General features: G+C 41.3%; 1 protein-coding gene across 1 annotated transcript in view; it reads left to right on the plus strand.

The window, feature by feature from the left end:
* Positions 1-19639, plus strand: part of LOC311104804 (large ribosomal subunit protein uL11m-like) — a 59944-nt gene extending 40305 nt beyond the window's left edge. Inside the window, exons 3-6 of the mRNA XM_084146728.1 lie at positions 16400-16495; positions 18367-18460; positions 18900-19059; positions 19400-19639. Of these exons, the coding sequence (XP_084002854.1) occupies positions 16400-16495; positions 18367-18460; positions 18900-19059; positions 19400-19496 (447 nt within the window). The 3' untranslated portion in view covers positions 19497-19639. The remainder of the gene's footprint in view (positions 1-16399; positions 16496-18366; positions 18461-18899; positions 19060-19399) is intronic.
* Positions 19640-25414: the final 5775 nt, after the last annotated feature.

Consider the following 25414-nt stretch of genomic DNA (forward strand, 5'->3'; position numbering starts at 1 on the left):
GATTGGTTGTTAGAATCACACCATAATACGTCATGCTCTGGCCATGTACGATATAATGCCATGTCTTGAACAGAGAGGAGATATAGCGAATTATTGATTTGGCTGTTGCTATCTCCAGACATCTGCAGGTGTTTGTCAAAATTCGATGCTGTAAACTCTTTGTTATAATAAACCTTTGTGAACAGAGTACAGTGTCGGCGGATCTTCTTATCATCACAAGCATGGACCAGCAAAAGTGTTTCTTTTAGTAACCACATTTAATGGCGACGAGGAATGGGGCGTCTTACATCTTCTCTCAGCGTTCCATTCATGGGCTACGAAGTGACTCCCGCTCAGGAAGCATGCAAAAAAGGTGAGCTTTCTCACAAACTTTGGGCGCTGGTCGGTTCGTGTGGCCGTGTGTGTGTGCGCTGGGGGGATGTACCGTCAAAGAACGTGTGTGTGCGTTTTGCTGTTTTTTTTTTTTTTTTTTTTTTTGCTGTGTGATAGGAATTCCGTTCTAAATTCTCTAAATTAGTTTGCGTTGAGAACAACGCAAAAAGTGGGGAGTGTCTATAGGGCACACCGATTGGACACACATATTTTGGCTTGGAAAAAGTGTGAGAGAGTGTCCAAGGAAAAGCATGATGGAATAAGGTCAGGAAATAAGTAAATGAGTATACTTTTAGGGCGCCGTTAATTTAAGGAAGCCCTTGTAACACAAGGCGATCAATATGATGGGCCATAAATCCTAGGAGAGTTGTTAGATTGACTCTCGGGTCTGTTCTGGGAACAGTGAGTTTGTACGAGATATATTAAATTGTATGTTACCTCTTGGAATATGGTTGACGGATTGTATGTCCAATGTGACCTCTCATTTAATGTCGGCAACTTAAGGTAGCAGAAATTTAGCAAAAGGAATGTAAAAGAAATAGGAACGGCGATAAGCAAGCTTGCTCTGTATAAATGGATCCTGTATGTCTCTGTGTGTGTGTGAGAGAGAACGACAGCCAATTTCTCTGTGTCTGTCTGTGTGTGTGAAACAGAGAAAAAAAAAGCGGGGGCTGCGTGCTTGATGAGTTCCAGATGTGTGTCGACTAAGGCTTTGACCAGAGTTTTTTAGTCTCTTGTAAATAAATGTGTTAGGTATTTTTTGTTTTCAAAAGTTAAGCCCCTAGAGTAAAAAGTTAAGCCCCTACAACACAGTTAAGGTTAAACATCTTATGAGTCTCTGTTTGTGAGAACGTTTGTAATTTTTAAACTATATAAACTATGAGCCCCCTGGAAGGACTATAAGTTTAAAGATCTTATGAGTCTCTATAGTTTACTAACGAATCATGAGCCTACAGGGAGGACTTTTTAAGAGTGTATAGAGATGTTTTGTAATTGATAACAGCATAACTATAAATCTGCAGATAAGTGAAAGATAACAAGCTTGGTAGTGGGTTTGTGTTCTGTGTTCTGTATGTTCTATGTGTTCAGTTTGTGAGCTCTGTTAAAGTCTTAAGTGTTATTGTCTATGGGAGAAGAGAACGGAGCAACAGTCTATAGCTCCTTACACTCTGAAATCACATTGGTGACTGAACTGCGCACGCGTAGGATTTATGACTTTAGCCACTCCCCTGCACTGAACTGATTGGGAGAGTCCACTTCAGTGCAGCCAAAAAAGACAACGGGAGGGGGAATTTTGCACACAAGTGAAATCTTCTTTTGAATTAACTATTGCTTGACTGTAAAACTGTTTGGTTGATAATCGGTTGAGTTGGTGAATGAGAGATATATTGACGGATTAAAAATAATAATACTAAAATAAATGAATAAAATAAAATGTTATTGAGCTATTTATAATATTCCTGAGTTAAGCTGTTTGCTTATTTCTTAGCGTGAATGTGGAAAGACTATAAACTAAACTCTTCTTTCTCCTTTTGTCCTTCTGTCATACGAGAGACGAGAAGGAGGAGACAGAGAGAGAGAGAGAGAGAGGAGGGGCTGACATCAACTGACATCAGAGACGGCAACCCAGTCCAAATTAAGGCCAGTGCTGTTATTATTCACAAATCTACTTTCCCTCACAGGATATAATTGATACATTGTGTTTACATAGAATATTTCATGTTGTGACCATTTCGCAAGAGCTTGGCAACAGACTGATGAATTTATGTAATTGATAATTGCACATTACAGTTTTTGTCAATGACTTGTTTTGATTAGAGTTGTGTTGGAATTCCAGCATTGAACTTATTCTGTAAAATTAAGGTAATTAATTGCTTATTAAGCAATTGGGTAGTGTTGCTGGTACAGGTATTTTATTTTTGAATTGCTCTGGAGTTGACTACTTTCCTTTACTCTTCCTCATCGGATGTGGTAAGATTGCCACTAATCAATAATTTGGTAAAATAAAATTCACAGAATAATTAGTAATTCATTATTTGATTGATTGATTTGATTAGGTTAGTTGATTGATTTATTGATTTGATTTGTTGATTGATTGACTTGATTGGATTACTTAGTTGATTTATTGATTTGATTAAGTTAGTTGATTGATTTATTGATTGATTGATTCATTTGATTAGTAATTGATTAGTTGATTGGTTGGATTGATTGATTGATTAAATTAGTTGATTGATTTATTGATTTGATTAGTTTATTGATTTGATTGGTTGCGTTGATTGATTTGATTGATTAGTAATTCATTGATTGATTTGATTGATTGGTAATCCATTGATTGATTTGATTGGTTAGTTTGTTGATTGGATTAATTGATTGATTGATTTCATTGGTAATTGATTGATTGATTGATTGATTGGTTCATTAGTTGATTGATTGATTAATTTGATTTATTGATTGATTGATTTGGTTAGTTCATTGGTTGGATTAATTGATTGATTGATTTCATTAGTAATTGATTGACTGATTGATTTGATTTCATTGATTGATTGAATTTATTGATTGATTGATTGATTGATTGAATTGGTTGATTGATGTATTGATTTGAATTGGTTAATTGATTGATTGGATTAATTGATTAATTATTTTTTAATTAAAAAAAAAAAAAAAAAAAAAAAAAAAAAAGGGGGAAAACTAGAGGGTAACACATAACAAGTGCATTACAATGGGAAAAAAGGACATCAAAACTACAAAAGCAATTACTCCTCTTCATGTAGTACAGAATAGTAATCCACTAGTTAATGGTATAGCAAAATTATCTGAAAAATGGAATAAACGTTGGCCTGACATTGAACAACCATGGCCATTGGAAGGCACACTTAATCTAGACGTCATCAAGATAATGCAAGTGCTTGTATCCACGTATAAGACAGATCAAAAGAAGGGGAAGAAAGGAAAACTTCGTCAAGAAAAAAGACAAAGAGAGCTGGGTGTTCTTAAGCTTTTTGAAAATGAAGGACAAAAACTGATAAAAGACACAAAAGATAAGAGAGACAGAGGTGCAGAGAAAATGGCAAAAGAGGTGAAGGTGACAGAAAAACTAGTGGCAGAAGTCAATACACCTTTCTCATATATGGATTCAGCAAAAACACCCCCACCTTATGAGAAAGAAGCCAAGTTTAAGGACGTTTATCCTCAGCTTCCAGTGATCATTCAGGAAGGTGATTATTGCATCAGAGATGAGGATGAACGAATAATAGAGAGGGGACAAGCAGAAACGACCATAAAGATGAATCCAAACTCCAAAGGCAGGAAGACAACGAGATCTCTGGAGACTAAGGGTAGAGTGAGATCAAGGAGGATGGAACTTGGTGATGACGATGATGATGAGGATGATCAGAGTGATTCAGAAGAGATCATGGGTGGATATGACCCTGTCATCAGACAGAGGTTGGCCAGAGCGGAAAGAAGGGGTGATGGAAGTTGGAAGAAGAAGAATACAAGCGATTCAAGCCCTGGTGAAAATGAAGATGGAGACAGCGATGAAGATTTGGAGACTAAAGGTGCTTCATGTTCAAGAGGATTTTATCCTCCAATGACTAACACAGAAGAAATAGAAGGTGATATAGACCGATGCGTATCATACCTGTATAAGGCCAATGATTTAGAAGAAGTAAAAGAACTGGAAGACCGACTCAAGAAGCTGCTGAGGAAAGAATCCCAAGAATCTGAAAAGAGATATACATTGAGGCCAAGGAAAGATGGCACTAGTAAGAGAATTATGCCGGTGATCATTCGAGGACAAAACCTAGAATATAAGCCTTTGCAGAACACCGATATGTCAGATATACTTGAGAAGCTGCCTACTCTTCAAGATGGAGCATATCCTTGGATTTCAAAGTTGGAAGAAATTACGGTGGGAACACAGTCTGCCATAGGAGACATTAAGAGACTTTTGGCTAATCTCCTTGGGATTCCAGGTATGGAAGAAATTTTTCAGAGAGCTGGACTTCATAGATATGTGGGGACTGCAGTGAACGACCCTGAATTGTTGGCTGCAAGTAGGAATCGGCTGTGGAGAGCACTGAGAGATACGTTTCCAACAAATGTGCATCCTGACAACATTCTGATTGACCCACTAGGACAACAAGAAAATCCGAGAGCCTACGTGTCAAGAGTTCATCAAGTGTGGAGAAATATTACCGGAAATGATCCAGATGTGAGTCAAATTGAGCAGTCAATCTTGAGAGCTAAACTACAGATGGGACTGCCCTTACCGGTAAGGAGCAAACTGGCAGAAGTGGTTGGACTTGGGAGCATGACAAAAGGTGTCTATACAGATCATATAGCCCATCAAGTGGATCTGTACCGGAAAAAAGAACACAACCAGAAAGAACAGGACCAAGAAACTCTCAGAAAACTCAATCAAATACAACTGGTTGAGAAGAAGAAGGAGAAGAGAAGCTTTGGTTATGCAGAATCAGTGTGAACCGAATCAACAATCACTGTTACAGTTTCAACTGAACTAGGTCAAATGCAACTGTACCAGCCACAACAAGTGGTATAAATTGTTTCATACCCATAGATAGTTTCTGGAAAGAAAGAACTTCAGAGGAAGATACAGGAGCAAGTGAAGATCACCTGTCCTCTAGGTGAACCCTATAAGGAGCAAGGACTCTAGAGGTGCCTAGAAGATCCGAAAGGAGTTTTCAACTGGTAGCATCAGGACCGGAAAAAGATCCAACAATTGAGGTAAAAGTAAACAAACGACCATTGGAAGTGATGGCGGATAGCGGAGCTGCTTTTACCTGTGTTCGGCCTGAAGATGCTACACATCTCCCTATGTCCAATCAACTAATTAGGACAATCGGATTTGAGGGAGTGAAACAGCTGATTCCTCTTACGGAACCAATTGAGCTCTGCTATGAAAATCAGAAAATTACAATACCCATACTAGTATCAGAACATACACCTATTGCATTGTTGGGAAGAGATGCATTGTGTAAGTTGAACTGTACAATAAAATGTACACCAGACGGCTGTCTGGTAGAGATGCCAAAGGAAAATGTTTACCAATTGTCGATGACAACTGAGATGGATTCTTCTTCAGTATTCTGGATTGGAAATCTCAGTGAAGATTTTTTGAAGCAGGCTAAGATATGGGAGAAATTCATTGTGACAAACATGCCAGATGCGAGGCTTCCGGAATATCCATCTCATTGTACGCTCAAGTATTTCAAGAATGCTACCCAATCGGACTCAGAGGAATGGCTGAGTCATCAACCAAAGAAAGTTCAACTCAGTTCATGTTGCATAATTTTAGGACCACAAGGAGCAGCTATGAAGATAAACACAGACGATTATCTGGATAAAGAATTTGAGATTGAGAAGAGTGTGCCACATGTGACCTTGTTGGTTTCTGAAGGCTATGAGCAGAAGCAAATAGGAGAAATGATGACAGAAGCAGAGAAAGCTGTTTTCAAACCGATGAAAGAGAATTTGGCGATTTGGAGGACTGAAGATCATCGATTCCTCAAAATCATGATTTCGGCTCAAGGACAAGGAGAGCCACAAGCTGTACGGATAACACACGAATCTATTTGCAGTGTGAAGATGGATTCAGACCCTATGAAAGAGGAGATGTTGCAACAAGTTCCAGAATTTTTGTGGTCTCAACACAGTACCGATATTGAACTTGTGAAATCAGCTCAATTGAGGTGAAAGTTGAACTTCGACCAGGAGGAAGACCTCCTTGGAAGAATCAGTATCCATTGAAAGATGAAGCAATCCAAGGAATTGAACCAGAAATTGAAGGACTTTCGAAAGCAAGTGTTTTGAAGACAATAGAAAAAATCGTTAGAGTAGCAATCAATTATTGTTTTGGAGAAACCATGATGATTTAGGAAGCTATGGGTTAGCTTATGTTGTAAAAGGGGAGTTTAGGATAAAAATCACAAAGGAGTAGAGTTTTTGGGAACCATATTTTCTTGAATAGATTGACTATGTCATAGGTAGGTGCATAATTTGTCCGAAAAATAATGTGTGACTGTTATTCTTGGTTACATTCATATACCAAGAGGTTCATAAGATGTTCAACTAAGCTAAAATATGCTCAGTCGGTTGCAAAGTTATTGTGTAAAGAAGTCATCAGCAGGTGGGAATTTCCCGATTTAATATACTCAGAAAATGGGAAAGAGTTTTGTGAATAAAACAGTCAAATGGTTTTTGAAAAATTAGAGAAAGAAAAAAAAAAAATTGGAAAAAGTCAGACTAAAATGTTATGAAAACTAGGGTTGAAATAACTCTAGGAAATTTGGAATATCTGATTGTGGGATGATTATATTATTGTTATGAATCAAAGGGGGAAATGGAATGTGATTCATTTTATAAATAATTTTATATATCATTTTTAGTTGATATTGATGTTTTAATTTGCATGTGTTGTTTTGCAAAAGATACTGTTTGGTCTTTTCTTTTCTTCCAGAAGCATATGGGGGAATAAGTAGAGGGACTCAAATACTCAAACATGGACAATATGAATGGACTGGAGGAAGTGGAACAAGGAAGGAGTGGAAATGTTCCGATTCCATCATCAACGTCGCATTGAAAGACGACACTGTGGAGGAGATGAAGTGTAGTGGACTACATTCCAGTGTTATATTCTTTCTGTATTAATTTTTGAACAATTATGTTTTCTGTGTTGGGTACATGTGGGGACCTCAGATGTTTTTGTTTATTTCGTTGAAGTTTAGGGATATGGGGTCTAGGCAAGGACAGAGAGAATCCACAGGAGGGTCCGATGGGTCGACCAGCCTGAATGTGGACATTTTGATTGTATTTTGTTTGCTGGGGTTTTCATATGTATTCAATTGCATCATAGCTTAAAATGTATTCATGAAGATGTATGAATTGATCTGGAGTACTTAGGTGGTCGCCTAGGGCAGAGGGGCCGTGAGAGAATTTTCCTGTCTTGACTGACTGATGGATATTTGGAATGAAAGCTGCCAGACGGGTTTTTCGCTCTTACACTCCATGACAATTCACTTACACTCCATGACAATTCACTTACACTCCATGACAATTCACTTACACTCCATAACAATTTATTTACACTCCATAATAATGTATTTACACTACATACAAAAATGTGTCTATATAAACATGTGTTTAATCTCCATTAATTTTGGTTTATTGTTAAAGTTACTCAAGAGCAAGAATTGTTATTTGTCATAATCCTATTCTTTTTGTTTTCGAGACTTAATTAGTCTCGAAGGGGGGAATATGTAGTATCTTAAACAGTCTAGAAATGCTGATTGTTGCAGAAAGTGTGATAGAGGGAACGTGGCCCTAAGATTTTGCTGATGTGGCAAAATGACTTAACTCTGTTCTACAGTGCTGGAAACATCTGGAAATCATTACTTATGGAAAGATGATATGGGGAGTAAGGTAGAAAAGACCAGGGATTGGTTGTTAGAATCACACCATAATACGTCATGCTCTGGCCATGTACGATATAATGCCATGTCTTGAACAGAGAGGAGATATAGCGAATTATTGATTTGGCTGTTGCTATCTCCAGACATCTGCAGGTGTTTGTCAAAATTCGATGCTGTAAACTCTTTGTTATAATAAACCTTTGTGAACAGAGTACAGTGTCGGCGGATCTTCTTATCATCACAAGCATGGACCAGCAAAAGTGTTTCTTTTAGTAACCACACTAGCAATTTGACAACATACCCTGACTGAGACACTACTACCATGACAGTCAGACCAACAGGAATTAGGTATTCACTTTCACGTCAAGACAGGGATAATTTCACTAATTTTATTGACATCGTTACTCAGAAACACACAAAATACAAATTACAAGTCTGAAGTTATGGGGGATACAACCATCCCAGCGCTGCAGATTTTGCTGCGAAGAGACCGAATCATTAGATCACTTGTTTTGATACTGCCCAAATGTAGCTTGTTTTTGGTCGCAGGTTCAGGAATGGCTGAAGAATTGCAACATTTACCTGGAGCTAACTCTGCAAATAGCACTGCTGGGTGACTTGAAAAGCCATAGGCAATCGATCAATAATATAATAATATTTTTAGTAAAACTGTTCATCTTTAATTTACAATCTGTAGAAACTGATGATAGAAAGGTTCAGAACTTTTGTGAAACATTACAGCACAGTTGAACAATATATGGCAATTAGAAGTCAAAACATCCAGAGATAGATGGGAGGGGTTGAGGGTAGCTGAAGGGTGGGACTAAAAACGAATAAAAAAGATAACTAATGTAAAATATATCGTGTCTGTAAAATGTATATAGTGTGTATAAGCTGGAAGTAGAAGCCTAAATATTGCTGTCCATTAGTTTACTCCCATTAGGGGAGGGGTGGTAGGGTTAGGGGAAAATAATAAAGGAAAATATATTTGAAAAAAATATATATATGGGGGATTGGAAATGATGCAGACAATTACATTGATAGAACCCACAATCTATCTGCAATATTAAAGCTGATCTACCCCCTAAAAAATCATTTCAAGGCACCTGTGACCACACAAAGAGAGAGGGGAGATGGAACACACACACCCCGCAGAGCCTTACTCCTCAGTATCATTTCATGTTAACGTTTTGTTTCTGAAAGAAAACATTGTGTTCCCATATTCTCTCTGCATCTGATATTCTTGTCAGACTCAAATGTATGTGTGTGTACACATACACATACACACACACACATTCATAAAGATCTCCTGTGGTGCTGCTGTACTTCTGTGTTCTCCTTTTGTTTACCTTGGTCAAATGAACCTTTTCATTGTTCAAATATTGATCCTGATGATCACTGTTCACACTGAACACTCAAATCTACCTCCCGGCTATCTCTCCCTCTTCACCTTCTCTCTCTTCTTTCATTCTCTGGCCATACACATTCACAGTTACCCTCTCTCTCGCTCATGTCAGTGCTCGCTATATCTTGTTAAAAAGAGTTAGTGAAGCTGAAAGGCCAATCACATTAACATGAGGAGTGACAAGAAGAGTGGCGAGAATATGGTGTGAGGGTCAAATCAGACGGACACTTCCAATATTTTAATTGCATATGCCTAATTGCGCTATTAATTATAATATTTATAATAACCCTCTGATCTGGGAAAAAATCGGAGCAATTACTCACTACTGTCGCTGTGGAGTTTGACGGCTGAAATATCGCCAAAGATTAGCACTTAATCCTGATGCACAGACAGGATCTCAGAGAAACTCTTTGAAGATGAGGGAATTAAATATCCCCTCCACTCAAGAATGTGTAGGCCCGCCTTGGGTGATGGGCTGCAGCCATTTTGCACTCTGGAGCTCTTGAATCTAATCAGTCATGGAATTACAGGAGGAGAGAAAGAGCCGGCCGCTCATCTCGGACTGTGGGATGATTGAATGTTCAGATGGAGAGAGAGTGGAGCAGGGCCCGTGTTGGCTATTTGGCCAGGGTGCAAATGCTCAGCGTCTCTCGCTCGCTTTCACTCTCTGCTATAAATGTCATGGGAAGTCAGGGAGCCAAGTTAACCTTGCTTTCATGGCATGCCAGCCTCCACTGCCAGTTTAAAGAGTCTCATTACAATTACCAACACGGCTCAATCCAAATAATGACTTCAATTAGGCTATTAAATAGGGCCGGGGTGACAAGGAGACTAGCTCTCCCTGTCATCTTCAAACACCCCAATGACTGGACCCTCATGTAATGTCATAATTAAAACGATGGTTGCTCGTCTGTTTGCCTGACATAGTTTGTGTTTTTTTCTTTGTGTCTGGCATGTCATTGTCTGTTCACTTCTCTGCATCTCTCGCTCTCTCTCTGCATCTCTCTCTCTCTCTCTGCATCTCTCTCTCTGCATCTCTCTCTCTCTCTCTGCAGCTCTCTCTCTGCATCTCTCTCTCTCTCTCTGCATCTCTGCATCTCTCGCTCTCTCTCTGCATCTCTCTCTCTGCATCGCTCTCTCTCTCTCTGCAGCTCTCTCTCTCTGCAGCTCTCTCTCTGCATCTCTCTCTCTCTGCAGCTCTCTCTCTCTCTGCATCTCTCTCTGCATCTCTCGCTCTCTCTCTGCATCTCTCTCTCTGCATCGCTCTCTCTCTCTCTGCAGCTCTCTCTCTGCATCTCTCTCTCTCTCTGCAGCTCTCTCTCTCTCTGCATCTCTCTCTGCATCTCTCGCTCTCTTTCTGCATCTCTCTCAATTTTCAATTCAATTTAAGGGCTTTATTGGCATGAGAAACGTATGTTAACATTGCCAAAGCAAGTGAAGTAGATAGTAAACAAAAGTGAAATAAACAATAAATATTAACAGTAAACATTACACTCAGAAGTTCCAAAAGAATAAAGACATTTCAAATGTCATATTATGTCTATATACAGTGTTGTAATGATGTGCAAATAGTTAAAGTACAAATGGGAAAATAAATAAACATAAATATGCGTTGTATTTACAATGGTGTTTGTTCTTCACTGGTTGCCCTTTTCTTGTGGCAACAGGTCACAAATCCTGCTGCTGTGATGGCACACTGTGGTTTTTCACCCAGTAGATAAGGGAGTTTATCAAAATTGGGTTTGTTTTCGAATTCTTTGTGGCTCTGTAATCTGAGGGAAATATGCGTCTCTAATATGGTCATACATTTGGCAGGAGGTTAGGAAGTGCAGCTCAGTTTCCACCTCATTTTGTGGGCAGTGTGCACATAGCCTGTCTTCTCTTGAGAGCCAGGTCTGCCTACGGCGGCCTTTCTCAATAGCAAGGTTATGCTCACTGAGTCTGTACACAGAGAGAGAGAGAGCTCTGCATCTCTCTCTCTCTCGCTGCCTCTCTCTCTCGCTGCGTCTCTCTCTCGCTGCGTCTCTCTCTCTCTCTGCGTCTCTCTCTCTCTCGCTGTGTCTCTCTCTCGCTGCGTCTCTCTCTCTCTCTGCGTCTCTCTCTCTCTCGCTGTGTCTCTCTCTCTCTGCGTCTCTCTCTCTCTGCATCTCTCTCTCTGCGTCTCTCTCTCTCTCTCTGCGTCTCTCTCTCTCTCTGCGTCTCTCTCGCTCTCTCTGCGTCTCTCTCGCTCTCTCTGCGTCTCTCTCGCTCTCTCTCTCTGCGTCTCTCTCTCTCTCTCTCTGCGTCTCTCGCTCTGCATCTCTCTCGCTCTGCATCTCTCTCTCTCGCTCTGCATCTCTCGCTCTGCATCTCTCTCTGCAGCTCTCTCTCTCGCTCTGCATCTCTCTCTGCATCTCTCTCTTTCACTCTGCATCTCTCTCTCTTTCGCTCTGCATCTCTCTCTTTCGCTCTGCATCTCTCTCTCTCTTTCACTCTGCATCTCTCTCTTTCGCTCTGCATCTCTCTCTCTTTCGCTCTGCATCTCTCACTCTCTCGCTCTGCATCTCTCTCTCGCTCTGCATCTCTCTCTCGCTCTGCATCTCTCTCTCGCTCTGCATCTCTCTCGCTCTGCATGTCTCTCTCGCTCTGCATCTCTCTCTCGCTCTGCATCTCTCTCTCGCTCTGCATCTCTCTCGCTCTGCATCTCTCTCTCGCTCTGCATCTCTCTCTCGCTCTGCATCTCTCTCTCGCTCTGCATCTCTCTCTCGCTCTGCATCTCTCTTTCGCTCTGCATCTCTCTTATTCACTCTGCATCTCTCTCTCTCTCGCTCTGCATCTCTCTATCTCTCTCTCGCTCTGCATCTTTCTCTGCTAGTTTCTCTCTGCATCTCTTTCTCTCTCTGCGTCTCTCTCTCTCGCTCAGCATCTCTCTCTCGCTCTCTCTCTACATCACTATCTCTCTCTCTCTCTCTCTCTGTCTCTGCATCTCTCTCTCTCTCTCTCTCTCTCTCTCTCTCTCTCAATTTCAATGTCAATTTAAGGGCTTTATTGCCATGGGAAACGTATGTTTAACATTGCCAAAGCGAGTGAAGTAGATAGTATACAAAAGTGAAATAAACAATAAATATTAACAGTAAACATTACACTCAGAAGTTCCAAAATAATAAAGACATTTCAAATATCATATTATGTCTATATATACAGTGTTGTAACAATGTTCAAATAGTTAAAGTACAAATGGGAAAATAAATAAATATAAATATGGGTTGTATTTACAATGGTGTTTGTTCTTCACTGATTGCCCTTTTCTTGTGGCAACAGGTCACAAATCCTGCTGCTGTGATGGCACACTGTGGTTTTTCACCCAGTAGATAAGGGAGTTTATCAAAATTTGGTTTGTTTTCAAATTCTTTGTGGATCTGTGTAATCTGAGGGAAATATTTGTCTCTAATATGGTCATACATTTGGCAGGAGGTTAGGAAGTGCAGCTCAGTTTCCACCTCATTTTGTGGGCAGTGTGCACATAGCCTGTCTTCTCTTGAGAGCCAGGTCTGCCTACGGCGGCCTTGCTCAATGGCAAGGCTATGCTCACTGAATCTGTACATAGTCAAAGCTTTCTTTAAGTTTGGGTCAGTCACAGTGGTCAGGTATTCTGCCACTGTGTACTCTCTGTTTGGGGCCAAATAGCATTCTAGTTTGCTCTGTTTTTTTGTTCATTCTTTCCAATGTGTCAATTCATTCTCTTTTTGTTTTCTCATGATTTGGTTGGGTCTAATTGTGTTGTTGTTGTTGTTGTTGTCCTGGGGCTCTGTGGGGTCTGTTTGTGTTTGTGAACAGAGCCCCAGGACCAGCTTACTTAGGGGACTCTTCTCCAAGTTCATCTCTCTGTAGGTGATGGCTTTGTTATGGAAGGTTTGGGAATCGCTTCCTTTTAAGTGGTTATAGAATTTAACAGATCTTTTCTGGATTTTGATAATTAGAGGGTGTCGGCCTAATTATGCTCTGCATGCATTATTTGGTGTTGTTCGTTGTACACTGAGGATATTTTTGTTGAATTTTGCATACAGAGTCTCAATTTGGTGTTTGTCCCATTTTGTGAATTCTTGGTTGGTGAGCAGACCCCAGACCTCACAACCATAAAGGGCAATGGGTTCTATAACTGATTCAAGTATTTTTTGCCAGATCCTAATTGGTATGTCGATTTTATGTTCCTTTTGATGGCATAGAAGGACCTTCTTGCCTTGTCTCTCAGATCGTTCACAGCTTTGTGGAAGTTACGTATGGCGCTGATGTTTAGGCTGAGGTATGTATCGTTTTTTGTGTACTCTAGGGCAACAGTGTCTAGATGGAATTTGTATTTGTGGTCCTGGCAACTGGACCTTTTTTGGAACACCATTATTTTTGTCTTACTGAGATTTACTGTCAGGGCCCAGGTCTGCAGAATCTGTGCAGAAGATCTAGGTGCTGCTGTAGGCCCTCCTTGGTTGGTGACAGAAGCACCAGATCATCAGCAAACAGTAGACATTTGACTTCAGATTCTAGTAGGGTGAGACCAGGTGCTGTAGACTGTTCTAGTGGCCTCGCCAATTCGTTGATATATATGTTGAAGAGGGTGGGGCTTAAACTGCATCCCTGTCTCACCCCACGGCCCTGTGGAAAGAAAAGTGTGTGTTTTTTGCCAATTTTAACCGCACACCTGTTGTTTGTGTACATGGATTTTATCATGTCGTATGTTTTTCCCCCAAACCCACTTTCCATCAATTTGTATAGCAGACCCTCATGCCAAATTGAGTCTAAAGCTTTTTTTAAATCAACAAAGCATGAGAAGACTTTGCCTTTGTTTTTGTTTGTTTGTCAATTAGGGTGTGCAGGGTGAATACGTGGTCTGTCGTAAGGTAATTTAGTAAAAAGCCAATTTGACATTTGCTCAGTACATTGTTTTCACTGAGGAAATGAACTAGTCTGCTGTTAATGATAATGCAGAGGATTTTCCCAAGGTTGCTGTTAATGCATATCCCGTGGTAGTTATTGGGGTCAAATTTGTCTCCACTTTTGTGGATTGGGGTGATCAGTCTTTGGTTCCAAATATTGGGGAAGATGCCAGAGCTAAGCATGATGTTAAAGAGTTTAAGTATAGCCAATTGGAATTTGTGGTCTGTATATTTTATCATTTCATTGAGGATACCATCAACACCACAGGCCTTTTTGGGTTAGAGGGTTTATATTTTGTCCTGTAGTTCATTCAATGTAATTGGAGAATCCAGTGGGTTGTGGTAGTCTTTAATAGTTGATTCTAAGATTTGCATTTGATCATGTATATATTTTTTGCTGTTTGTTCTTTGTTATATGGCCAAAAAGATTGGAGAAGTGCATCTCTCTCTCTCTCTCTCTCTCTGCATCTCTATCTCTATGTTCTTTTAATCTGTTTCTAACACCATGGGACAGCATCTCCACTGGTCTGTGGCCCTTTCATGTCATCCTCTCTGTCTATCTATAGCATAATTGTCAGTCCGTTTGTCTGTCTGACTCTGCATACATGTCCCTTTGTCTGTGCTTAAGCACTTTATATCGGCATTAGACCCATCTCCTCTAGTCTCTGCTAGTCTGTGTGGCTTTTCATGTCATTGTTCATTGGCCGTAGAGTCTGACAGATCATTATCTGATGGGGGAGAACAGAAGTTTGCGTTGACTCGCTTCCCAACATCCCAGCCTTTATATTAATCCATATTTAATTAGACATTTTCTCTCTGTCCTCCCCTCCTCCCCATTTGTTTGTTGAGCTCTGTTGTTTTATGGGAGGAGGGTAGGGAAGGCAGTAGACGGCAGTGAGGTTGACATAGGATTACTGTTAATAAGCAGCAGGGGGAGAGGGGGGGATAGGCTCCAGGGACTTTATGGTTTTTCATTTCATTAGTGAGGTTTTCTAATTCAAATGGGCCTCATCTGCACGACTCAACAATATGAGTCGTGATGACAGCGGTGATTTGTAACTTCAGTCAGGTTGAGTTTTTTTTAAAGCTGAGAAAAGATACATGGAGAGCACAGGAGGTTGGTGGCACCTTAATTGGGGAGGACGGGCTCGTGGTAATGGCTGGAGCGGAATCTGTGGAATGGATCAAATACATCCAACACATGGTTTCCATGTGTTTGATGCCATTCTATTCGCTCTGTTCCAACCATTATTATAAGCCGTCCTCCTCCCAGCAGCCTCCTGTGATAGAGGCAAGTAGAGAGGCAGTAAGATAGATAGATGGCTGGATCGAGTCACATTCATTAGTTGTTTTTTCTCACATAGAGTGAAGATGATGTTAAAAGAGCTTTTCTGCTCCGTTAGTCCCAAATAAAGGTTCTCCTCATCCTCCTGTCATTGAATAATGTCTGCTTGGATGAATGGCTTTTCATTAGTGACATTATTAGGAACTGCAGGCAGTGTTCAACACGGTCCATCATGGCAGCACAGCAGCTCATAGCACCATTTAGACTGTGGTCAAAAATCTGTTTCTCGCTCTTCGCATATTCTGAAATGAACATTTCAATCAAAGTGTGCGTGTTGCCTTAGGGGAAGGATGGCTGGTGAAGGTCAGTTTACATTTCAACAGCGGTAATTAGATTGCTGATTAGTCATTGGCTCCCAATGCAACTCTGAGAAATGGCTTATTGTGCTGTGTGTATGGAGGTAGGCTAGTGACTTAATGTCACCCATCCATTTAGCTTCCGCTCTGGTTGGCATGGCAGGCACTGGGAACGCCAGGCTCATTCATCTCAGGCAGTGGCCACGCACATGCATTCTGTCATACCCTGACACACACACACACACACACACACACACACACACACACACACACACACACACACACACACACACACACACACGTGCACTTTAACACAGACACACACACACAGCTGTGTACACAAACAGACATAATCAACCACCCACACACACACACACACACACTACAGAAACAATGACACACACAACCACACACACCTGCTGATGCTCTCACTCCCCAGGGCGGCCATGCGTGCATATACACTCAGCCCACTCTGAAAAGCCCTGTGATTGATTGACAGGCCCCGGCAGTTATTGGTATTCCAGCAGCGAGCTGCACCCACTATGAGTGACACTCGGATAGATGTTTGCAGGTCCAGACTCCTCATACATTTTAAAACATTTCACCTGTCTCTCTGTCTTCTCTCCTTCTATCTCCATCAGAAGGGCATCCCCATCGGCCAATTCTGCAAGGACTTCAACGAGAAGACCAAAGAGCTCAAGGAAGGAATCCCTCTGCCCATCAAGATCCATGTTAAGGTGCGTTTATTTTTTTAAAACCTCACTTAGTGTACACACACCTGCCCCCCTGCAGCTTGCCCTTTCAGAGATCCTGCCTGATTTCACTGTCTGCATACCATTACCCAAGAACCTCCATTATTCATATTGTTACACTGAAGTAAGCTAGCAGTGTCCAGGGGGACATAAAAGTCTCACAGAATTTAGCGCATATAAAAGGATAGAATCATCGTAAAGAGGATAGAATCATCGTAAAGAGGATAGAACCATCGTAAAGAGGCTTTTATGATTTATTTTCGTATGTATTAATTTTTCATATCTCTCATAGAGCAGCATTTTTCTGCTCCCCATTTCAAAGTCCTCTAGCCAATTATACATTATGCATGCATTGATGTCAGTGCATATGTGGAATATCTAATGAGGGAACAAATTAAGTCTTGTAAACCCCATAGGCATTGACTTTGACAGAAAGGCTCAGAACAATGTCCAACCCACCTGCAGCCTCGCTCTTACTCATGGGCTCCATCTGCTGGTCACTACAAGCATCTCCTCACTACACAAATGTCCTTTTGTGTATAGGGAAAGGGGGATACCTAGTCAGTTGTACAACTGAAAGCATTCAACTGAAATGTGTCTTCCGCATTTAACCCAACCCCTCTGAATCAGAGGTGGTGGCTGCGGGGACTTGCTTCCATTCAGCCACGAGCATTAGTGAGGTCGGACACTGATGTTGGGCAATTAGGCCTGGCTTGCAGTCGGCGTTCCAATTCATCACAAAGGTGTTCGATGGGGTTGGGGTCAGGGCTCTGTGCATGCCAGTCAAGTTCTTCCACACCGATCTCGACAAACCATTTCTGTATGGACCTCGCTTTGTGCACGGGGCATTGTCATGCTGAAACAGGAAAGGGCCTTCCCCAAACTGTTGCCACAAAGTTGGAAGAACAGAATCGTCTAGAATGTAATTGTATGCTGTAGCATTAAGACTTCCCTTCACTGGAACTAAGAGCCTAGACCGAACCATGAAAAATAGACCCAGAACATTATTCCTCCTCCACCAAACCTTACAGTTGGCACTATGCGTTAGGGCAGGTAGCGTTCTCCTGGCATCCACCAAACCCAGATTTGTCAGTCGGACTGCCAGATGGTGAAGCTTGATTCATCACACCAGAGAACGCGTTTCCACTGCTCTAGTGGAAAGCCTTCCCAGAAGAGTGGAGGCTGTTATAGTAGCAAAGGGGGGACCAACTCCATATTAATGGCCATGATTTTGGAATGAGATGTTCAACGAGCAGGTGTCCACATACTTTTGGTCATGTAGTGTATATGCATGTATGTGATGAGCTTCAACCTCTAATGCGATCTCACAGACAGACTTGGTTTAGCTAGTGTAGTGGAAGTGTGTCTATCCCTGGCATGCCACAGTGCTGCTGGAACCTTGCAGCCTCGATCAGTCTTGTGTTCATTGTTCCTTCATTTCTCTCTCCCTGTCTCTGACTCATCCTGTTGAACAAAAAGATAGGAGAAGTAGCAAATCTTCCTATTTTACAAAGTTAGCATCCCTAAATCAAGAGTAATTCTCGGATATTGCTATTGTCCACCAGATCGATGCCAGGAGCATTAGGCCATCCCAGCGAATGGCTATTTCATAGATGATGACAAATGGTGTCATTTCACTGTGAGGTCATGGATGATCGATAATTCCATTGACAAGTTAATGCAGAACAGAGAGCAACTTTCCACTTCCTACAGAGTCCACTCCACTTTGATCACACCTTGATTGATGGATTAAAACACATCTAAAATTAACTCTCTCGCCCGCTACCTCTCTCTCTTCCACTACCGCTCTCTCCCCTCCTACCTCTCTTTCTCCCCCCCCCAACCTCTCACTGCAGCCTGACAGGACGTATGACCTGAAGATCGGCCAACCCACAGTGTCTTACTTCCTCAAGCAGGCGGCTGGCATCCAGAAAGGGGCCAGTAAAACAGGTAAGGTTTGGATGTTTGGACAATGTTGGATGGTTTCCCCCCCTCACTCAATCTCTGTAGCTGTCTGTCTGGCTGTCTGAGGCCAGCCCCGTACCGGACGGACAGACAAACGTCTCCCACAGGGCGTTGGGGCTGAGATTGGACTGATTGATTATGTATTTATGATCGACAGGGGACGGGGCTTGAGCCAGGCAATTACAGGCAGGAGGAAGGTAGTGGGAACGGTGGTGGGCTAAGGAAAGAGAATTATGGATTTCCTCCTTCTGCGCCGGCTCCTCCCTCCCTCCCTTCAATAATTTCCTCGTTTTCCCCCACTCTCCTCCGCACTCTGCCCTCCTTTTTGCTCCTTACCCTTTCTCTTTCTTCCACCCTCTGCTCCCCTCGGTTTCTTTATCTTATTCCCACTTTGGACCCACTTTATCTCTTTCTCCATCTCTAGGCCATGAGACAGCTGGGATGGTGTCTGTAAGGGCTGTGTATGAGATGGCTCAGGTCAAGGCCCAGGACGAGGCCTTCAAGATGCAGAACGCTTCCCTAGAGACGGTCGTCAAGAGCATCATCGGCTCGGCTCGCTCGTTGGGCATTGAGATCGTCAACGAGTAAGACCCTTGTCTCAAAGTGCCCAGTGTCATTAATATTGGTACAATACTTGGCATTGAGAAACTCATACTCTATTGTAAACTCATTATCTATTATCATACTCTGTTGTACTCCCAGGTATGGATTGATAGACTGGAATTAAGTGCCATTCTCATGATTGGCAAATGGTACTGTTGTGATGCACCATTATTCAGTTAGGACCACTGATATAATAGTTTTGACATTTTATTCACATTTTTGTATTTTCTCCTCTCTCTCGCTCTCTCTCTCTCTCGCCCTGTCTCTCTCTCTCGCCCTGTCTCGCCTTACCTTCCTCCCTCCCTCTCATCCCACCTTCAGTTTATCGGCAGAGGAGTACAACACTTTCCTGGAGGAGAAGGAGGCGAGGTTGAGAGCCGAGGCAGCAGCTGCAGCCGAAGCAGTGAAGAAGAAATGAGAACCCCCCCCCCCACATATCCTACACATGCATTTATACTGACCCTGTACTGTACACATACCACTCACATACACACATTCTGTCATAACTGTCATTTTGCTCTGTGTCTTTCTTAGCAAAATAAACATCATGTATGATTTTAAGTGTAGTTGAGTGTGTTTTTATGCTAATTTTCTCTCAACGAGATTCATGTTTTCTCTAGTTGATTAATATCATTTATGTGCAGAAGATGATTTAAGGAATGTATCTCATCGCTCAGTATTGGCATCAAACCAAGCCATTGGTGTATTAAAGGAATTTATTATACAAATTGCTGCATCTTCTTTCATTTGCCATCTATCAAATGAAAAATGGTGAGTGGTCGAGGAGAAGTGATTTTCCTGTGCTTTATGTACACTGAGTATACCAAACATTAGGAACACATTAATATTGAGTTACACCCCCCCCCCTTTTGCCCTCAGAACAGCCTAAATTTGTCGGGGCATGGACTCTACAAGGTGTCGAACGTTCTACAGGGACGCTGGCCCATGTTGACTCCAGTGCTTCCCACATTTGTATCAAGTTGGCTGGATGTCCTTTGAGTGGTGGACCATTCTTGATACACACGGGAAACTGTTGAGTGTGAAAAACCCAGCAGCGTTGCAGTTCTTGACACAAACCGGTGCGCCTGGCACCTACTACCATACCTAGTTCAAAGGCACTTAAATCCATGTCTCAAGGCTTATAAGTCCTTCTTTAACCTGTTTCCTCCCCTTCATCTACACTGATTTGAAGTGGATTTAACAAGTGACATAAGGGATCATAGCATTCACCTGGTCAGTTTGTCATGGAAAGAGCAGGTGTTCATAATGTTTTGTAAACTCTGTATATTTCCACACTGAGGTTAGAATAATACTGTGAAAATGAAAATTGCATTTTAGTGTAATGGCTGTTTGAAAATATTGAGTTTTGGGGATGGAGTTTTGGCCTGCCTGGCGACATCACCAGGTGGTATAAGTTAATAGACCAATAACAAAAAGTTTCAAACCTCTGCCAATAACAGCTAGTTTTCAGGTTACATATCCCTCCCATTAGGCTCGTCCAATTAAGCCCCTCTCTCAGACCCCTACAAGACAGTCCTAGCAAAATTCTTGCTTGAGAAATTGCTCTTTGCTAAGAAGCAGTTTTTGTCTTTTTTTGACCATTTTAATTGTAAAACATAACAGTTAGGTACTTGATAACCAGAAATGATTTGATATTGAGATAAAAATGGCTGCATTGTGTCTTTAATACCCGCCACACCCCTTTTGAATCAGTAGTTTTTTCTCAAAGGAGAAAATAATGCAAACTCTTAAAAATGAACATTTACTACTTATCCTTTTACTATCAAATGTATTGCACAACTAGTAAAATTCGATTTTATTACTTTACACATTTATTTTAGGATTCCACCCCTGTAAATGTAATTTGCCTAATGATGTGCAAGTGGAGAAGGACCATAGAGAATGATAGAGGCCTCTAGTGGCCAAGAAGGCCGTTTTAGCATGGGCAAGGCCATTGAGGGCTTCCACCATTGTAATGTAGTCAACTGGGTGGGACTTCCAACTTTATTGGCTGATCCCTCCTGGTGACCCTGTTGGAGTCATTTCCAACCGGATCATCAGGAGGGATCAGCCAATCGTGAAGAAGAAAATTGACTACTTGAAAATGGAGATAGCTTCAATGGCTGCTCATGCTGTCACAGACACTATAGATGCCACGTTGAAAACAACTGGGAACTCCGACTGGGATTTTTTTTTTTTGCGGTCATCCAACTCGGAATTCCAACTTGGGAACTTGGGCCTCTTTCTATAGTTCCGACCTGAAGATCACTGACGTCATGATTTGACCTCGTATTTTCAGAGTTCCCAGTTGTTTTGAACGCGGCAAGAGCCCCACAGTGAACACATCCTAATACCCATAAAACCTAGCGGTCAAACACGGAAATGGTTCCAATCATTTAGAACCACTTCAAACAAGGTCTGTGTTTCATGAAGGCTTTCCCTGGAGTGATGTTTTGATAACGGTGTAAATCTCTCTCGGACAAAGTGACTTTTATCAATATATTCGGCTCTATTTACTCTGCTTCCTGCCATCCAGGACCTCTATACCAGGCGGTGTCAGAGGAAGGCCCTCAAAATTGTCAAAGACTCCAGCCACCCTAGTCATAGACTGTTCTCTCTGCTACCGCACGGAAAGCGGTACCAGAGCGCCAAGTCTAGGTCCAAAAGGCTTCTCAACAGCTTCTACCCCCAAGCCATAAGACTCCTGAACAGCTAATCATGGCTACCCGGACTATTTGCACTGCCCCCCCACCCCATTCCCCTCTTTTACGCTGCTGCTACCCTGTTTATTATTTATGCATAGTCACTTTAACTCTACCCACATGTACATATTACCTCAATTACCTCGACTAGCCGGTGCCCCCGCACATTGACTCTGCACCGGTACCCCCCTGTATATAGCCTCCCTACTGTTATTTTACTGCTGCTCTTTAGTTATTTGCTTTTATTCTTTAAAAATAAAATAAGTAAAAAATGCCTTGTTGGTTAAGGTCTTGTAAGTAAGCATTTACATTGACATTTTCGTAATTTAGCAGACGCTCTTATCCAGAGCGACTTACAAATTGGTGCATTCACCTTATGATAGCCAGTGGGACAACCAAATTTCACTGTAATGTCTACACCTGTTGTATTCGGCGCATGTGGCAAATACAATTTGATTTGATTTGATTCATATATGCTAATTAGCATCAAAGTAGACCTCATGCAAGACTAAAAATCCCAGCAAGCTCCGGCACTTCATCTCTAGCTGACACTGTTGCTGTCAGCTAGCTAGCTGCTAGCTACCTTGATTCAGAATGAAATATATATTTAACATTTTCATGTACTGTTCCATATTTTAACTAATATTTGTCTAATTTATGCATTTGGTCTTGTGTCTTGTACAGAATACTATCCTAGTAGCAGTTAGATATACAATGTGCCATGAACACTAGGCTTTTTTTTTTTTTTACAAAGCAGCTAGCTAGCTAACTACAGTTGAAGTCGGAAGTTTACATACACTTAGGTTGGAGTCATTAAAACTCGTTTTTCAACCATTCCACACATTTCTTGTAAACAAACTATTGTCGTGTATGAAGATTATGACTAGTCTAGAGGGACAAAGAAAATATGTTTATCTTAGTTCAAATGTAGCAGTTGTAGGGTGACGCCCCAGGGGGGATAGGTGATTGGACGAAAAAGGGAGCACCCCATTTTTGCCATTGTTTATAAGTATGAGCTAGACAAAGAGGGGGCAGAAACAGACAGATTATGTTTGGGACGCTGTTTCTCCAGACCCTGCAAGTCTGTAACTCATGCTGAAAGCTCGTGATATGAATAAACATGATAAAAGGTTCAGTATGAGCGGACTCCTTTGTTTGATAGCAATGAGCACCAACAGCCGACGCGACACGACATAATGGAGGCTCCGCTGAGATGGGCCTGCAACTTCCCTTTGTTTCATTCATAAGCAGCGAGGTGACTACCGCTCAAGCCGGTTTAAAAAAGGTGAGATTCTCACAAATTATTGGGCATTAGTTGTTTGGCTGGCTTGTGAATGTGCGCTGGTGAAGGTGTACCATGTAAATTACTTGGGATTGTGCTGATGTGGTGCTATTGCGGTCGACTAAGAGTCTGTCATAATTATTCTAAAATTGTACAGCAATTGAAGGCAGATATTAACGGCAGATATTAAGGCAGATATGGGCAGATATTAAAAGGCAGATATGCGTATACATTAGGGCACTGTACCGCGTAAGACCCCAGGGGGGCCATTTAGAATGGGCCGAAAATCCGGTTGCGCGTTAGAATGTGCAAGTCGGTGTGTTTTAAAGAAAAACTCGAGTTGATGGAATTTATCTGATTGTGATTATGGCTCGACTTTCGTCCGACGGGGGGTCCGCTTGGGTGTAATTTCTCAGTAGATGGTCATTAAACTTACGGTAGCACAAAACGGTAGGAAAATAAGTCAAAAGGAAAGGGCAGTGCAGGGTACTTGTTGCGTGGGGTAGGCCACAGTTAGCTAAAGGCTAAGGCTAATGCTGATGCTAAATGCTGGTTGGGTTTCATGCCACATTGTACATAGCGGCTAATGCTAAATGCTAAGGCTAAATGCTAATTGTGTTGCGTGCTACATGCTAACGGGTGTCCTTAAGGGTCCCATTGCGATGGAATAACCCTCTTAAACTTGTTTGTGTGTGTAGAATTCAGAGTTCTACGCAAATGTGAGCTCTGTTAAGTGTAATTGTTCGATTATAAGGTATAAAATAGTGAGGTTGTAGCGGAATGCTAGCGTTCTGTTGTCTGGGAATCGTATAGTTGAATGTATTTGCGCATGCGTTTAATTTTACGACACTACACTACAAAACGTGGGAGTTGGAGTTTATGGCACGAGATTAGGAGACGTTGGGTTCCGGTACTAAACTACAACACGGTGGGTACTAAAACTACAACAGGGGGATTGTGGGTAAAGTGTCATATTTCTGTGGGGCTGTGCTGCAGGGGGAGACAGAGAAACACAGACGAGGGAACAAAGAGGAGAGATTTTAACACGAATCTTCTAGGTTTAAAGCGGCTGTTGTTTGAAAATGAAACTATTTGTTGAGATGTAGTGAATTTATAAATTAGATATGTTGACGGATTATAATAAATTAAATTAAAAGACGATTAAAATAAATAAAAATTAAATAAAAATGTTTTTGAGCGATCTATTTAGTCCTGAGTTAAGTCTTAAAGCGAATGTGAGTGGGGGAATATTGAATATGGTTGAGATAACTCAGTATTGCATTAACTACTAAAATCTTTTTCTGTGTCTGTTCTTTTGTCATATGAGAGGAGCAATAGGACGATACGACAGGAGAGAGAGAGAGAAAGAGAGGGGGTGCTGACGTACACGTCACGTGACGCGACAGAGGATCAAGTCAAAAAGGTTTTGGTACTGGTCTGGTTGCAAAATCTTCCCCTACAGGATATTTGATGTTAAGACAATTTCACAGAGGCTTGGCAACAGACTGATCATTTGAATAAAATTTGCATTTTAGAGGCTCTGGCATCACTTGGGTTTGATTGCAGTTGTGTTGGAAATCGAGTACTGACATTATTCTGTAAAATTAAGATAATTAGGTGCTTATAGAGCAAGGGGGTTATGGGAATTGTAATGTTGTAAGGTTAGAGGGCTTTGTTTTGGGATTGCTGTGAAGTTGACTAACTTACATTTACTTTCCTGATGGGTTGTGGTAAGATAGCCACCACTAATTGATAAATTGGTAAGATAGGATATAGGAATAAAAAATTGGTTTTAATTATTCATGATTTTTAATTGATTTTTAATTGATTTTTTATTTTAATTAGAAATTGTTTTTGAATAAAATTTTAAATATAATTTTTTGATATTCGTATTTTTATTGATTGATTTTTTTTTTTTTTGGGGTTGTTTGGTTTATATTAATAATTAAAGGGGGGAAGCCATAGGCTATATAGTCTAAAATAAAATAATTCACGATAAAGGAATATAAAAGGGTTGTTACAATGGGGAGAAAGGACAGCAAGGCTATGAAAGTCATTACACCGGTTGATATAGTACAAATAGTAATCCTTTAACTAAAGTATTGTTAGGTTATCCGGCAAATGAAACAAAAGTTGCCCTTCATTCTCAATCAAAAACTGATAAAAGATTCCAGCGATAAGATAAACAAAGGTATAGAGAAGGTGACAGAAAAACTAATGGCAGAAGTTAGTACACCTTTCTCACACACGGATTCAGCAAAAAGACACCCACCTTATGAGAAGGAAGTAGAGCTTAGGGATGTTTATCCTCAGCTTCCAGGGATCATCCAGGAGGGTGATTATTGCGTCAGA

The sequence above is a fragment of the Coregonus lavaretus genome (assembly GCF_964263955.1).
Source record: "Coregonus lavaretus genome assembly, chromosome: 29".
In the NCBI taxonomy this organism is placed as follows: Eukaryota; Metazoa; Chordata; class Actinopteri; order Salmoniformes; family Salmonidae; genus Coregonus; species Coregonus lavaretus.